The sequence below is a fragment of the Acanthaster planci genome, linkage group LG20 (genome assembly GCF_054643075.1).
Source record: "Acanthaster planci isolate LZ-2023a linkage group LG20, COTS_SCS, whole genome shotgun sequence".
Lineage (NCBI taxonomy): Eukaryota > Metazoa > Echinodermata > Asteroidea > Valvatida > Acanthasteridae > Acanthaster > Acanthaster planci.
Genome location: NC_141796.1, coordinates 3168043 through 3183922, shown reverse-complemented (window position 1 = coordinate 3183922; position 15880 = coordinate 3168043). Strand labels below are relative to the sequence as shown.

At 41.5% G+C, this 15880-nt stretch overlaps 1 protein-coding gene across 1 annotated transcript in view; it reads right to left on the bottom strand.

The window, feature by feature from the left end:
* LOC110975448 (uncharacterized) overlaps positions 1-15880 on the bottom strand; it is a 27779-nt gene extending 11899 nt beyond the window's left edge. The window contains exons 1-7 of the mRNA XM_022227961.2: positions 15539-15880; positions 11075-11229; positions 10684-10872; positions 7041-7156; positions 5361-5459; positions 1166-1231; positions 473-553 (exon numbers count right to left, since the gene is read on the bottom strand). Of these exons, the coding sequence (XP_022083653.2) occupies positions 473-553; positions 1166-1231; positions 5361-5459; positions 7041-7156; positions 10684-10872; positions 11075-11229; positions 15539-15738 (906 nt within the window). The 5' untranslated portion in view covers positions 15739-15880. The remainder of the gene's footprint in view (positions 1-472; positions 554-1165; positions 1232-5360; positions 5460-7040; positions 7157-10683; positions 10873-11074; positions 11230-15538) is intronic.

Genomic DNA, 15880 nt, shown 5'->3' with positions numbered 1-15880 from the left:
CAAAAATAAACAGCTTAAAGCCACATACAATATTTCAATTAACCTCGATATAGAAATTTTGTGATAAATTTAGTCCTGTGATGCTCAGATGTTTTGAAAGAACATGCAGATAACAGTGCCCTTTTTTGCAGAAATAACTCTGTAGGACAAGCAATGAAAAGTGTATAACATTTTAGTTACAAAATGACAGCTTTCATTCACTATAATGTACATGTACTTTCTTTTCATTATGTTCCTGTTACACTGTACTGCAAGTATTTTAAACGTTGAGTATGCACATAAAATCTGCCTGCACAGTACTTGCATGTGTAAAGCAGGAGCAGAAGGGAAGCAGGGGACAAACAGCTTGATATCATTATGCAGCTCCATATCCAGTGCCATGTCACACTTCTGTCCCCCTTATGACTGACTAGAATGACTACACTTTGCTCATCATTGAATTTCAATAATAAAGCATCAAGTCTACACATACCTTATATCCTCCTAAGATTTCGGGACCACCCAGAGCCATCAAGCCACCGCCATTCAGCACTTCTGACGGGTTTTCTGTAACCTAGCAGACAAATGTTTTAGTGTGATACTAGGGGATTCGAATGCATGTACATGTAGGTGCAAATAGTGTCCTGGGGTACTACCAACCAAGTATCCATCCTGTTTTTTTTTCATTTTTTTTCCCAACTCTGCTGCTGTTTTTATTCTGAACTGCTCATCAGGAGCTGTGGGATCCACTCTTATTTGAAGGCAACGACTACACAGATAGCTGGGACACAGCGACTGTTATGCCACTTACTAATGAAATAAATGTTTCATGCCCGTTACATGAAAACAAACCCCTCTGTCTGATGTGCAACATGCAATGAACAGTATGGAAGCCAACAGTGTTGAGGTCAGGCATAACTTTTTAGCGTCTGATCTGTTCTGAACTCGGGCAGTAGCCAAAGTTCAGCCCTTACTGGATGGGGGTGTTAATCTGTGCCGCCCTCTTTCCACAACTATTCTGTGAACAACTGAAGAACAAAATGCTAAATTCTAGCACACTGTCACGGAGAGAATGCCAGCCGCTGATAAATGGCTGACTCACTACAGAGTATGTACTATGACTATTGGAGGTTGGCCGTGCAAATGAGCATTGTACATATGTACATGTCGACCCCTGACATCTTACCTTTCCATTGGAGTCAGTTCCCCAGCCACTTGGAATAGACACTTTTTTCATGTGGTTAAGCTCCACCTGTGAACAACATAGAAACCACCTGCTGTAAACAAGTACACAAATGGGATTAAGCGTGGCTTTCATCGGGAAATTGAAATTGGTTGTAGAAAATATTCCATGCCGTTGAAAACCGGGTCTTGTATGTATTGTAGGTAGGCTGACCCACACCGTATGATGATCAAGCACAAAGTCTCAGGGACCTCATACCAGAATGGCCTCTACCTTTATCTAAACAAGGTTGTTCTCAAGGTACCATGTCTCCGAAGGCTGGGATTTATCCTTTGTTTCCTGAGCAGAAATGACTGAAAGTACATTTCTATTCACCCATAACTAATACATGTAGGATGCAAGTCCCTAGCAGGTCCACCACACCTAATGCCATTGCCCATATCTATGCCTGGCTGTAGGGAAGCAAGTACAAGCAGGCAGGTCAGGATAAAGTGGCTTGCCCAAGGACACAACATATGACTGCTGGATTTCAGCCTGTGAATTGGTATGTACTGGTATCGCCACTCATGAGATCTACCTCCCCAAAAAACCTGTATCTCAGATCTAGAGCATGAAGACCACACTAAGGTGCAGAATCATACAACTGGCTGCCCTGTTACATCTGCTCATTTCTGCCAACATGGAGAAAAAAACACACGTCTTAGATCCCACTGCCACTCTATGCATGCTTCAAGTGCATATTACGGGTCAATAGCAGAAATTGCATCAATCATCCTTTGGGAGACACAGTCTTAAGAGGAGATGAGGGCTACTCTCCTTTATGCAACGCACAGGTGGCTTGTAACTGACTGCTGGGCAGTCATCCAACAGTAGACTGGCATGATGAGCAGGGGTAAAACAACACGGACATATATATATGTACATTATACTGTACCACGTTCAGCCAGTACATATAATAATACATACAATACAAAATATACAAACTACGTGTATGAACATCTATTTGTACCGTGTCTTAGACTTTGCTTCATCAGAGAGCAGACAAGACACTATGAACTTTCAACACCGTGAAGATGCAGTTTTACCATTAAATCACAGTGAAATTTTTGTCAAGGCAATGTAAGCCCGTGGAAAGTTGATCAGCTTGGGAGTGGATTAGCCTTTTCATGTCAACATCTTGGTAGCTGATGGTCCTATTGTTATTCATAACGGTACACCAGTCCAGCTTCCCACCATGGAAGGTGTGAAAACAGCGGATTAACTGTCGAAGCGTAATAAAAGATTAGTGTGATAGACAGCCAGGAATTAGCGCAGCAATGTCAACATCTTGGTAGCTGATGGTCCTATTGATATTCATAACTAGCGTAATAAAAGATTAGTGTGATAGACAGCCAGGAATTAGTGCAGCAGTTACCAACAAAAGGGGCCATTGAATACCCCTGTTTAAGTCTGGAGTGTAAACTCCTCCCTCATCACGAACTCAACCGACAGTACTTCAGCAAGATCCACTGTCGCGTCAGCCCTTGACACTCATGCCTCATGCACGCTCAATCTTAACGATGCTCTGCTGGCACGGGGCCACTAAAAAATTCATTGAGCCACTGCATTCTCCAAAATCAATGGCCAAACCGGCAGTGGTCATTTGAGGAACACTGCCACATTTTCAAAACTTTTCTCACATTTAATGACTCGTGTTTTAAATCAGCGGCGCAGCACTTTCAAGCTCACTGTATAAGTCCATAGCCTGAACAGTTGTGATTGCCTGCTTAATGTACGAGGCTCATGTGCTACATGTATACACGTAGCTAGTGCGCAGCGCGACTGTTCATTGCACGGTCAACAGTCGTGCATACAGCTCATACTCTTGCAAATGACCTGAGTAGATGTTGGCTGGTATCATTTTCTAACAATGCCAGTTTACTTATATTCCTTCCCAGTTTCTATATATTCCTTCGCATGGTGCAACCGCAAGCCTTTCCACCTATTGCTGTCTTTCTCACCATGAATAGCCTGAAATTTCATCCAATGCCAGTTTAACGTCCTCTCCCACGGACACCAATGAAACCTTTAGTGACGTCATGTCGTGTTGCACCTTAGGCCGATCAAGCAACATATATGTAACCTCAAATTAAATTTGTGAACACAAAAAATACTATACCCAGCAAGAAATGAGACTGAGGGGTACCCCCCCACATGTCCAATCCCTATACACATTCCAGACTATTGTTACTTAACACATCCCCCCAAGATGTCTGAAAGGAATTCCCCAGATTCCTGCGAGACAATGACCAACACAAAGCGGGGGGGGGTTCTCTCCGTCTCATACCTTGCTGCATATGAAAAATACGTATATATATATTATATATCCAACTAATCAAGTTCTGGGAAGTACACGTAACTTGTACTTCCTGCGACATCATTTTTCTATGTGCAGCCACGTAGAGTTTTGTGTGTGTGTACAGCGAATTGCACAACGCTATTTTAATGCATGGACTGGTTGCCGCGTTGCCATCACACCTTTTTGGCAGTAGCACGGCGCAGCGGGAACCAGCGGAAACCTTGCATGAAGCAATATCGCGTGCGTGTTTTCGAAACTGTGATAGCGAAATGCGAAGGGAACTTGTGAAAACCACAAAACTTTCTTTCCACATGTTGTGAATGTAAAGCAGGTGTTTTGTGAAGACAGGATCCTGTCTTTCCTGGGAAAGACAGGATTGATTTTTTCTTTTTTGAGCTGTGAGAAGAGATGGATACACGTACGATGGCTCAAATTTGCCGGATGCAGCTGAAAAGTTGATAAGCACATTTTGCTTATGTAGAACCATGGAGGAAGGACACAAGTCTTTTTTTCAGCCCTAAAATGTGACATGATTCATAAAATTCCACGAAACTTGGTGTTAGATGTCACAACACCCCCCCTGACCACATACCAGAAGACATATGAATATTTCCAACTTTTGTGGGCAAAAGGCACATTGAGTGGTGAAGTTACCACACCGAATTATGGAATTGCCAAAAGACTGTGAAACTGTATACAAAGTGGTGGAATAACAAAGCCGACAATATAGCATCAGAGCGAGCGAGGATACCAACGGCGTGTACATCATTGTCCAATCCAGCAAGCGCAGTGTACATATGACATCGTGCATTGACAGGATTTGCCCGTTGCCAGCCGGACCAGCAATGATGGCTTTTTACTAGTCCATAAGCAGAGTTTTCACTAGTCAGCGTCTTCCCCAAATTTCAACATTCTTTTTGGCACTAGTGTTTTCTGCTCCAACATCATGCATAACAGTGTGCACTCGGTGCTGACTGTTGTTTAATTGTCGATGAGTAATCATAAATGGCCATGGGAATTATGAATTTCCAGAATATTCATGAGTATAACTCTACTCAAGCAAATTTAATATAAATCACAGATATGCCAGAACATTGAAATAAATGTTTCTGTGAGGTGACACAATTTGTGGGGAGTCGTTTTGCTGAAGTCCCTACAATGTTCTCATTCAGCTACAGGCCATGATGTAGTGTATGAACAACCTGGCCGGGGTTACATGTACATGGCAAGGATGCGAACATTGTGATTGGGGTGTTCAGTGTACATTTACACCTGTCACCACCACAGTAAGACTTTTATGAGGGATTCAGATAATAGGTCCGTAAAGCATTTAAAGGATTAGCCCCACTGCAAAGTTAATGAGGAAGGCCCCCTAGATGAGCTCACTGCATTTTCACGGTGTTTTCACTTGACCTCAAGGTGTCGGCAAGGGGTCACCACCGGGATTTTTTTCACGGTGTTTTCACCATGTGAACTGCCATGAAGTTGCAGTGAAAACACAATTTCACAGTGAAACTGCAAATTAACTGCAAATTCATGGTGCTGAAATTCACAGTGAGAGCATGCTTTTTAGTATTCTATCAAATACATGCTGGTATTGTGCAACAATTGAGCCAGCATGTAGCAAAGATTTTGGGGGTAATACACATTCCATATGTGAAGGTCAATTGGCAGTCTAAGACTGCTTATAAATACAATTTTAGGAATATTTTTGCAAGGCCTCTGTAGCACATACATGGCAACTGGGAATGCAGCATGAATGGTGTTGCCTACTGCTCACTTCATCAGCCTACGTGTAACTCTGTCCACTGTAATGTGTGGGGAACATGTCTTTGTGCCTGGAGTGGTTCAAATCCTCACCTTTCCCCAGGCTACAGTGGATGTTGCCATGTCAAGAACAAAGCTGTCTCCATTTTCTGCTGGTGCTGCCAATGACAAGGGATTTGTTCCTAAAATAGGCTAAAAACAAAATAAGTAAAAGGAAATTAACAGCAATGAATGGGAATGCTGACCACAAAAAACTTGTCAATATACAAAACAATGATGGTAATGTCAAAGTCATGATGGCAATGGTTGATGTGATAACAATAACTGTGCGTGTAAATTAACATTAAAATGTTAGTAAAAAACTAAGATGCATTGATGAAATGGAACACATTGCCACTAACGGTAGATACCAAGCACATCAAAGTTAATATAAATTATTGAATTCAAAAAGTGAAAAACACATTTAAAAAAAAATACTGTCAAAGCGTTAGCCATGGTTTATCCTCTTTCACTTAATATTATTTTTAAGGGGCTTTTAATTTTTAAAAACACTTTACTTAGTTCATTACAATTGATAAATAAATGAAATATTTCTATCAATTATAAACATTTGCCTAACCCTAACCCACTAGTTTCTTTTGCTGGGGCACACCCTCAATCCTCCAAAATCTTCCAGTGGCCCAAGTCCAAAAATTGCATTTATCCTCAATCCTGCGATCTTTGAACTCGAGCTAAGAATGAGAGGTACCCAGCTCCTCAGTCCGTCAAGATCTTCTGGTAATTCCTGCCATTATGCTGAGGCAGTGCAAGTGGCTTTCTCAAAGAGTGTGGTAGATTTCAAAGTAATGCCCGGCTAAATTTACGCATGACTAAGCATAAATAACACAAGTTCCCACCAGCCATACACTTTTGCCATTCATCCTTAAAAATCCTCCAAAATCACCCAAAGGATTTTGGAGGATTGAGGAGGGTTAGGGTTAAGAATGCACCGTACTCTGAGCGTTTTATTTTTATATTTGCAAACGACAAAGGAGACAGGTACTGCATCAAACCAAACACTAACAGGTTTTCCTGGGGTCTCCACAAAGTACTGAGATATTTAAGAAAACTTAAAATATCAGGCTTTTTTATTCACCTAAGTTGACCTGGTAACATTTATGTTAACGTGTAATAGTGCACCAACTGCATGGTAAGAACCCTGAAAGTTGGTGAGGTTATCGACCCTATACTGGCCTAAACTACAGTGCTCAATGGTCACTCCATCTGTAGCACCTGAGCTGGGATCATCTAAGCATACATGTAGCACAGACTGATGCTTTACTGTGCACTGTTGGGATACATGGGTGATAATGAATAGGATGGTTGACTTTGCCAGGAAGACGGTGAATAATGCACATGTATGAGCAAAAATGAACAGATGAGCTGCATGACATGGACATGTACTTGACGATTATGGGCTAGTTATGAATACATGTAGCTTCATAGACTGTAATGACCTTTCATCCTATATGTACATGTACATGTGTACTAGAGGGCATTGTTACAATGACCTACACATCCATTACATGTGAACAGCTTAGCCAGTTGGTAACGTTTCCTTTGAGCCGGTTCCATTTTAATTTCAGCAAAAATTTTCCCTCAACTTCAAAAGTCAAAGATCTACGTGTACATGTACATGAGTTGTACCTTGCAGATCAACAAAGTTTGACAAAATGGCTCATGTCTAGGCCATCTACACGTATTCAGACTAGAAAACTGCACTGTAAAGCCCACCTTTCGTGCTCTGGTGGGCACGACGAGGGGCGAAGTGTTAGTAAATGACATGCCCAGCATGCCTGCATCTGCACAACGCATGGTGTACCAGCCAGCAATACCATAATGATTGGAACCTTAAAACATAAGAAAAATAAAACAGAAGATCTGTGAGAATAAGGATTAAAACATATAAGATGTGCATTGAAGAGATCGCTGAAACAACTGAAAGATGACCCCATCACTTGTACATGTATACCTGTATGTGAACGAATACAGCTTGACAACTTACATGTACCGCGTACATGTTAGGTGGCTGTGACTACATGTCATGGTCTAATGCAAGCTTACAATACTGAGGGCGCTGTACCAATGACCTTCATAAGCACATAGGTTACAGGGAGTTCCACATTATGTTTTGATGTTCTACATGTATACTGAAGCGGCTACATAATTCAGCTATTAAAACTTCTCTCTCGTTCACATCCCCTCAGAGGATATGATAAGAACACAGGCATGCTCAAATACAAAAATGACAACAAAATTTTAGTTCCCCATACATAGTATTCTCTTGACAGAGGTCGTCTTAGATTCAGAAGTTGATCTGTTGCTATCCTTGGGAACATACCACACTGGGGCCGGTATGCATGAATGCACTGTGATGTACATGCACCATTTGCATGTACTGGCATGACTGGGGGTTACTAAGTGCAATACATGAACATTTATGTACATATACAACCAACAACATTACTAGTACCTGTGCATCTACATGTACATGTACGTACTGTACATACCAATAAATACCGGTACATGTACATGAAGGTGTCACACATTATGTGCCGAAATATGGTGCCTTGCAGAGACCTAGGAAAAGGGGTTGAATAGGTCTCCACAAAGAATTTCTAAACGTGAATAGGTCTCCACAAGGATTTTACGAAACTGATATTTGGAAATTGCTCAAACAAGAGAAATTTTTAAGGTGTAAGAATCTGTCACAATTTTAATTGTATCATATAAGGGACATTCTGTCGAAACTTCAGTCCAGGAGAGTGATTCATGTTGAAATGGGAGAATTTTGAAAACATCGTTTCACACGCAACCGAATTAGTACTGGAGAACAAAGCCATGTCTCCGCAAGTATACAAATTTCAGAATTTTGAACTGAAGTGTGCATTCTGATTGGCGGGCATTACAGAAGGAAAAAAAAAAGTAATGGCCCGATTGGCCTCCACACATGTACATGTACATAGCATTTTTATGGAATTAAAAAATACAACAATAAAATGGCTTCCACGTTTACGTTATCATACATACTTGTACATATGAAAGGTCTGTATTAATGCATTAGTGAGTGAGGTTCACCCACCCAGAAGTCCATCGACACGGGAGAACTACTTGAAGACGGGTTGAAGGCCTCTATCTCATCAATATTAAAGAAAGGCAAATGCGCAGAACTACGGTAGGTAGCTGCAGACAAGTTTCACTGACGTCTATACCCTGTTAACTTTTAGAACATGTTATTTACTCCAATGTTATGAATCATTTCAAGAAACGGGAATTCTTAGCGATTCTACAACTTGGTTTATGGAAGGGATGGTCATGGAAGACACAACTCGCCCTAACAATGAACGATTTCGTTGAAGCACCAAGGCCAAGCTGATGTTGTTATAACAGACTTCAGCATGGCCTTTGACACTGTCCCCTACCACAGACTTTTACTGAAGCTGAAGCAGTCAGGTGTCACCAGCTCTCTACACCACCGGCTTACCACCGTAACTTCCTTACTAGGAGGTCGCAGTGTGTCATATTAGATGGTATTTCTTTTCCTTCTGTTTTGGGACCCTCACTGTTCATACCGGTACTCTACATGAACATGTAGGTCAGTGACCTGCCCCTGGGCATTAAATCCCAAGTATGACTCTTGGCTGATGACTGTATACTCTTATCTTAAAATAAAGACCAAGAATGATAGTATGATGAATGATGCAAAGACAATAGACCTAGCCGTAGCTCTGGAAGTCCGTTTTGGACACGGTCTAATTTACAAAAAATGAGTACAATTCGTTAAGCTATGTGACCTTATCAGATTTTGACTTAGACGGTAACTGTTTGACTGGGTTGTACCTTACTGCTGCACTGATTTGAATTGGGGTTACCAGTACATGCACAAGCCATGCCGTAGACATGTATATGCACATGTATGTTTACACAAATTTGCATCCATGGGAATGTGTCTTGGTTGGGATATTTACATGTAGGACTCTTAAATTTCAGCTTTATTTTGCCTGTGTCTGGCAGCATTTCATAAGCATTTGGCACTTTCCTCCACATAATTGGGTTTATATAAACATAATTAATTTTGGAATTTTTTTTTGTCCCTGCCAGGCGTGTATTACAGCACTGTATACTCAGTGTAAGCCCCCGAAGGCTTGTGAAAAAAATCACAAGCGTACTCAGGTGGGACTTGAACCCACCTCCTGCTTACTAGTGCAGCCATCTTAACCACTCAACCACCGAGCTTGCTGGTGTCAGCTGGCTGGTTTGAGTCAGATGTAGCAGCAGGTATGGTACCGCGAACAACCATTTCCAAGGATGAATTTAGGTTGGGGAGATGTTGATTAATTTTTAATTTAATTTTCGGGAAGGGCAAAAAAAAAAACCCAAAATTAATTCACATCTCCCCAGGGCAAATCCATCCTTGGAAAAGTTTATGTAAACACATTATGTACAAATGTACATGTATTACTAGCTGATGTACATTGTACATGTGAATGTTTATGTGGTTAATGTCTACTGAGTAAGACCACAGCCCATAGATTCCACAGACCAGGCTCAGTGCCCATTGGAGAAATAAAATTGATTCTGGCCCATCAACACTTTGGCCACATCTGTCTATTGATGTACTGTTTTCATTCACCATAAATGCAGTAATTTAGTCCTCTACGGCCAACAGTTGTAAGGGAGCTCTTGGATGAAAGGAATTGACAGTTTGAATGCATTCACAGCATACTGGTAGGCAGCATGTAGGTTGGTACATGCTTGGTTTTTTTTTCTTTCTGTGAAATGTTTAAGTAGGAATTCTTTTTCAGGTAACTGGTTATCTGCATTGTAACACAGTTCATGTAGCGTACTATTCATTTTTGTATCCCTATTTTGAGCGGATACAAATAACCCAATGGTGCCGTATAATCTAAACCAGTGTTGTATTTGAGTCCATCACAAGTCCAGTCACAAGTTCCTTCACAAGGCCAGTCATAAGTAACACGATGAACAACGACAAAGGAACGCTTTTGTCACAGCTCATTTGAATAGGTTGTGAATTGGCTTAAGACTGAATGAATCGTGATGGACTTGAGTATAACATTGGTCTGAACACATGCAGCCCATAGTACCTTGCACATAACGGTCTGTGACTGGCCAGTGATCCGATGACCTCCGATATCTTTGGGTCAAGTCATTCTAATGCATGTATTACATGAGTTTTTCTGTGCTTTTCAGGGTGCACTACGCAAATCAAATTACTCTGAATGCAGACCTGGCAATGTACCGCAGATAGCAAGCAACGCAACTGTAGACATTTTGAGGACACTACAGGTACCTGCCTTTTGTCCTCACAATCACGTGTGATGTGAGGACAGGTCTCCAGTCTATCATGACTGACCTTTGGCCACCACCATTCCAATCCCAGCTTCCTTTGCTTTCTTGATGGCCAGATCAGTACAGAACCGCCCCACCACTGGTCCCAGCACATTCTGTCCATCCACCCAGGCAGTGCCTGCCAGCTCATTGAGAATCACTGGTTCTCCGTCCTTGGCATTGGTCCCACTCTTGATATCCTCAACATACATTGCTAGCAAAGAAGACAAGACAAACAAAAAATTCTTAAGTTAGTCAATAGACAGATCTGCAGGAGAACCATGAAAGGATATCTTTGCATGGTCCAGATGTAGGTTTTGAAGTGTATACACATGTACATGAACATGTAATCCCATCAGATTTTATACAGCAAGTCAGCACTCAAGATAATCAGTGTACATGTAGCGAGGATTTACCGAGCCGGTTCATCCCATGGCTGTAATGTCCTCGGTAGTCGGCACACACCAGCAGTGTAGCAAGGTCCTTAGCGTGGCTAGGTTTGGTCCCAACTGCTACCATGCATCGCTCCACAAAAGACCCCGCCTCAGAAAGGGGAACCAAAGCATACTCCCTGTAGATTGAACACGGAACAATTATGGCTAAAAGGTGAGAAATTACAAGCCGTTTTTGTCACCACTGGCCTACATGCAGGTACAAATAAATGCACCTGTGCCGTGGTGAGTTAGCCATGTTTTGATACACTGTAATATGAAACCTCAAGAAATTTGTCAGATAGCATGCTTACAACTGATCTCAGAAAAATGTTGTCAAATTATGTTTGACCACTAACACAAGTCACAAATAACTGTTCTGTAGGTCAAGGTGAAAGTACACGTACACACATTTAAGACATTTTCCATGCATAGTCACAAGTCACTTCTCCAAGGGTCAAGTCACTTCTCTAACGGTCAAGTCACTTCTCCATAGGTCAAGTCACTTCTCAATAGGTCAAGTCACAAGTCACTTCTCCATAGGTCAAGTCACTTCTCAATAGGTCAAGTCACTTCAATTCTGTACAGGTCAAGTCACAAGTAACTTCTCCATAAGGTCAAGTCACAAGTCAGTTTTAGGTCAAGTCCCAAGTCACTTCTCCATGGGTCAAGTCCCAACTAACTTCTCCATTGGTCAAGTCACAAGTCACTTCTCCATAGGACAAGTAACAAGTCACTTCTCTATAAGTCAAATAGGTACACGTAATCAACAAATAAAGTCACCAGACACTTTTCTATGCATGTACATGCACATTTGTAAAGTCAGAAGTCATTTCCATATTAAAGTCAAGTCACCGATAACTTTCCTGAAGGTCAGGTCAGAAGTCACTTTTCAATAACTCAAGTCAGCGTGTGTGTGGCTCAAGTGTGAAGCATTTTTTTCCCAAGTAAATTTGAAACATACATGTACTTGCTCAAGTCCCAAGCCAAATGGCCTTAATCACAGGCAGCCTTAAGTGGTGTAAACCGTAAATGGTACAGATTGTTTGATTAATGGAAGTGGTATTTAACTACTTCGTGCAAAAATACTGAGTTCATCTTTTTAGAAATGTGTACTATATAGGTCTGCATGTACATGTACAGTCAGACAGTAGGGCTGTGGGAACTAAACATGTGTTTTGATGCTAAAAAGTCAAATTGTAACAACTTTCACTGCCCCTTTCCAAGAAACCTGAGCCTGAGGCATCGAGAGTTCAACAAGGAACATGTGGTAAACATGTAGGCCTACATGTATGGTACTTTTTGCTGTAATTTAAAAAAACTGAAAGATTTTGTTGTTTCAATTACTTCTACCATCATGTGCATTTTTTTTACGAGACTTGAAGTATTAAATCTACCTTAACATTTTACATTACATCTCTTTCTTCAACAATTATTGGATTAATTCACTGAAAATACAACACTTCCTTGTCATAAAAGCCTTTTAAGCAATACTGACAGGTTTTAACCAGCAATGTAAATTGACTTTTTGCTTGTTGCCTCATTTTTCCGATGGTAATTTTTTTTTATCCAGTTGGCCTCCCAAAAGGAAGCAGCCATGGAATATGATGGACATGTATGGAATATGATAAACTTTTTTACACGTTGGTGTACTTTGTCTAAAATGACCTCCGTTGCCTACAGCCTGTATTAGACCAACATGCAATACATGTGCATAGTATGTACCACACACACTGTACAGGTACATGTGATTCTTAACAACACATGTACATGTGTACTGTGACCAAACAAAGAGATTGCAATGAACACACAGCAGGTTGTGATGCTTACTGTATACATGTACACGAAATGCATGAATGATTATGATTCATGATAATCCCCTGCAGACTGTCTGCAGGTTTATAGAAAATCATCTGTCTTTTTCTTCCATTTGCTTGCAAAGCACAGTGATCCCTGATTACAAGCTTTACTTGCAGCCCTTTGATTTCTTTTGCAAAACTGCACACTTTGAAATAAGGTACATGTACATGTACATGTAAGGCACTTCTTTGAATGTGCAAAAGAGGAAAATGGATGAAAATTATCTGTACATGTAACCTCCCCCCTTGAAAAGTGTGACGTGTTGGGAACAACTTCAGGAGTAGGACTGCATGTAAAACGACATAAACAGATAAAGTGTGTACATACTGAACTAGGAGGCACCGGGGGAATCAGGGGTGAGATTGACCAACAATAGGAATAGCTGAAAACAGCTGAAAAAAAGTCATAAAGAAGCTGAACTGAGAAAGATACATTTGCACACAGCCAGTGGGGAGAAAAAGCTGAAATTCGAAACAAAAAAAGCTGAAATCAACTAAAATGCTGAGAAATCTCACCCCTGGGGAACTGAAGTCAGATGCGAAGAGTATTGTACAGTTTTGGCATACGGGCATTATGTTGACATTACACGGTGTTTCAACCCACATGTACGTACAGTAGTCTACCAGTGCCACCGTGTACATGTACCAGTACTTCTGCAAACAGAATTCATTTGAGGCTCCAAGCAGAGCAAAGCCTTACATGTACATTTCAAGGAAAGGTGCCGGTACATTAAAACATAACCAAAAATTAACCAATTTGCTTGTTCGTTGGTTACACCTTAGCACATTGACTGCTCATCGCTTGGACCACTGTACCTACATGTATCGTATGACACTATGGCACTCATTTGTTATGCTTTTGAACTGTTCTTTGTGGCATACCGTACACGTAAAGTGGATTGAGCATTATTTACGGCCGTACCATAGATGGAATAATGCCACCATCTTTCTATAAAGTGTGACGTCATTTCAAACCAGGAAGTGTAGTGCAAACCAATGGAGTACATGTACATGTCTGTGTGTGTACGTGTTGGTTCAAATACTATTCTCTGGATTACATGTACACGTACAAACATAATTGTGCTCATGATGTAATCACTTCGGTGCTCCAAAGTGGCGCTGGCCAAGACAGAAATCTCGGGACACAATTTCCCATGGATGATTAATTTTCTTCGAGTACTTCAAATTGATCCTAAATTATAGATGCAGGCTGTAACTCCTAGAGGAACATGCTAAACTTCATGTACATGTAATGTTTGTAGCTAGCTACATGTACATGTATCCATTAGCTACGCATTGACATATGGGTAATGCATTCCAAACTAAACAACCTCATCATAGTCATGTGTAGGCTACTGTACGTGTACACGTGTGCTGTACACGTCTGATCAACTTGAAGGGCACTGCTGGTGGTTACATACAGTGTTTTTGTAGGGTTTAAACCGACCATCCTGACATTGAAATCAATAAGGGCTTGTCCCTTGACACATTTCTGACAGTTGCTGCCTGAGAAAAATTATAATGGATTATGGGAAGGCAAAAAAGCCATTATAAAAAACCATGATACACAAAAAGGGTGAGAGTTCCATACACTGAAGGCACCAACATCACTGGTCTTCCCTTGCAGTGATTTTAAATTAGCAATCAGACAGTGATTTCTAAAAAGTCAAATTTGGCAGGATAAACAAGTTATATATTTAACTTAATGTATTTAATATTTACTTAGAAAACACTTTAGACCAGTCTCACAGGGTTTTTTCCAAGGGTGTCAAGTGATGTTTGGGCATGGAACTCTTTCCTGCCCAAGTACAATACATGTACCGCTATGCATGTACAGTACATTTGTATGTAACTTGTAAGGTCACCATACATGTACATGTAAGCCTAAAACTAGTGGCTGGCTGAACTATGGCAAACAGCAAGTACCGGTACTAAAACCAAAAGGGTAACAACTTCCAGCTTCTAGCAGAAAACTTGGCCTTTAATAGGCCTAGCCTAGGGGGCCTACATGTACATGAAGATGCCTGCCATGCCAATGTGGAACTGGCCAAACATCTTGCAGTTTTTGGCATCTACAACTGAGACATACAAACTTGCAGAAAGAGTAGGCCCTACATGTACACACCTCGTATTTCCACGGTAGGAATACTGCCTTTGGCCTAACTGTCATTGGCTGTGAATGTGATCGGTTTGTATAATGAAAACACCCTGTAGGTGGCAATTATGGTGATACAACACTGCCCATAAGCCCACGTGTGGCTAGCGTATCATAGTGCCACGACCAGCGAAAAACGGTCGTGGGTAACTTTACATCACAGGTACGGTAGGGCCTACAACATGCACTGCCGATGACTGCAGTGGTTTTTTCCTGCCAGACGTTTCAGCTAACAACCAAATGCAGTTACAACTAGGCCTACGGTACACGTGACATGGCTGACCGAGTTGTCAATCAATGCCATGGCTGTTGATGATTGTGTCTTTCGGGATGTTCTGAGCTGAAATCTGACTAACGTTACGGAAGTGGTCAGTTCAATCAGTGATCTGCTCACCAGGTACATCCAGATTGTACTACCAGGGCTAGGCTACTTACTGTCTGTTGGTTGCCATGGTTCTTGACAAAACTGGCTGATTTCTCAATCTGACTCTGAGCTTCTGAGGGTCGAAACACCTTCTCCAAATGCCTCCGCACCTCAGCCCCATGGACACGAACGTGTGTACGTGTTGCATGTGGGCAACACATACACGTACGTGTACATGAGATAGGCCTACCCGGACCCTGGCCCTGATCATGTTTGCCTAGTCTTGTGTGCGTAGCTCATGAACTTCGAACTTCGCTTTGGCGCCTTGCCTGGCATGAAGCCCGTAAAGTGAAACGGTACGGCGACACGTACAACGCCCACTGATTTGCACGGTATGCCTCACGTTGGTTGAG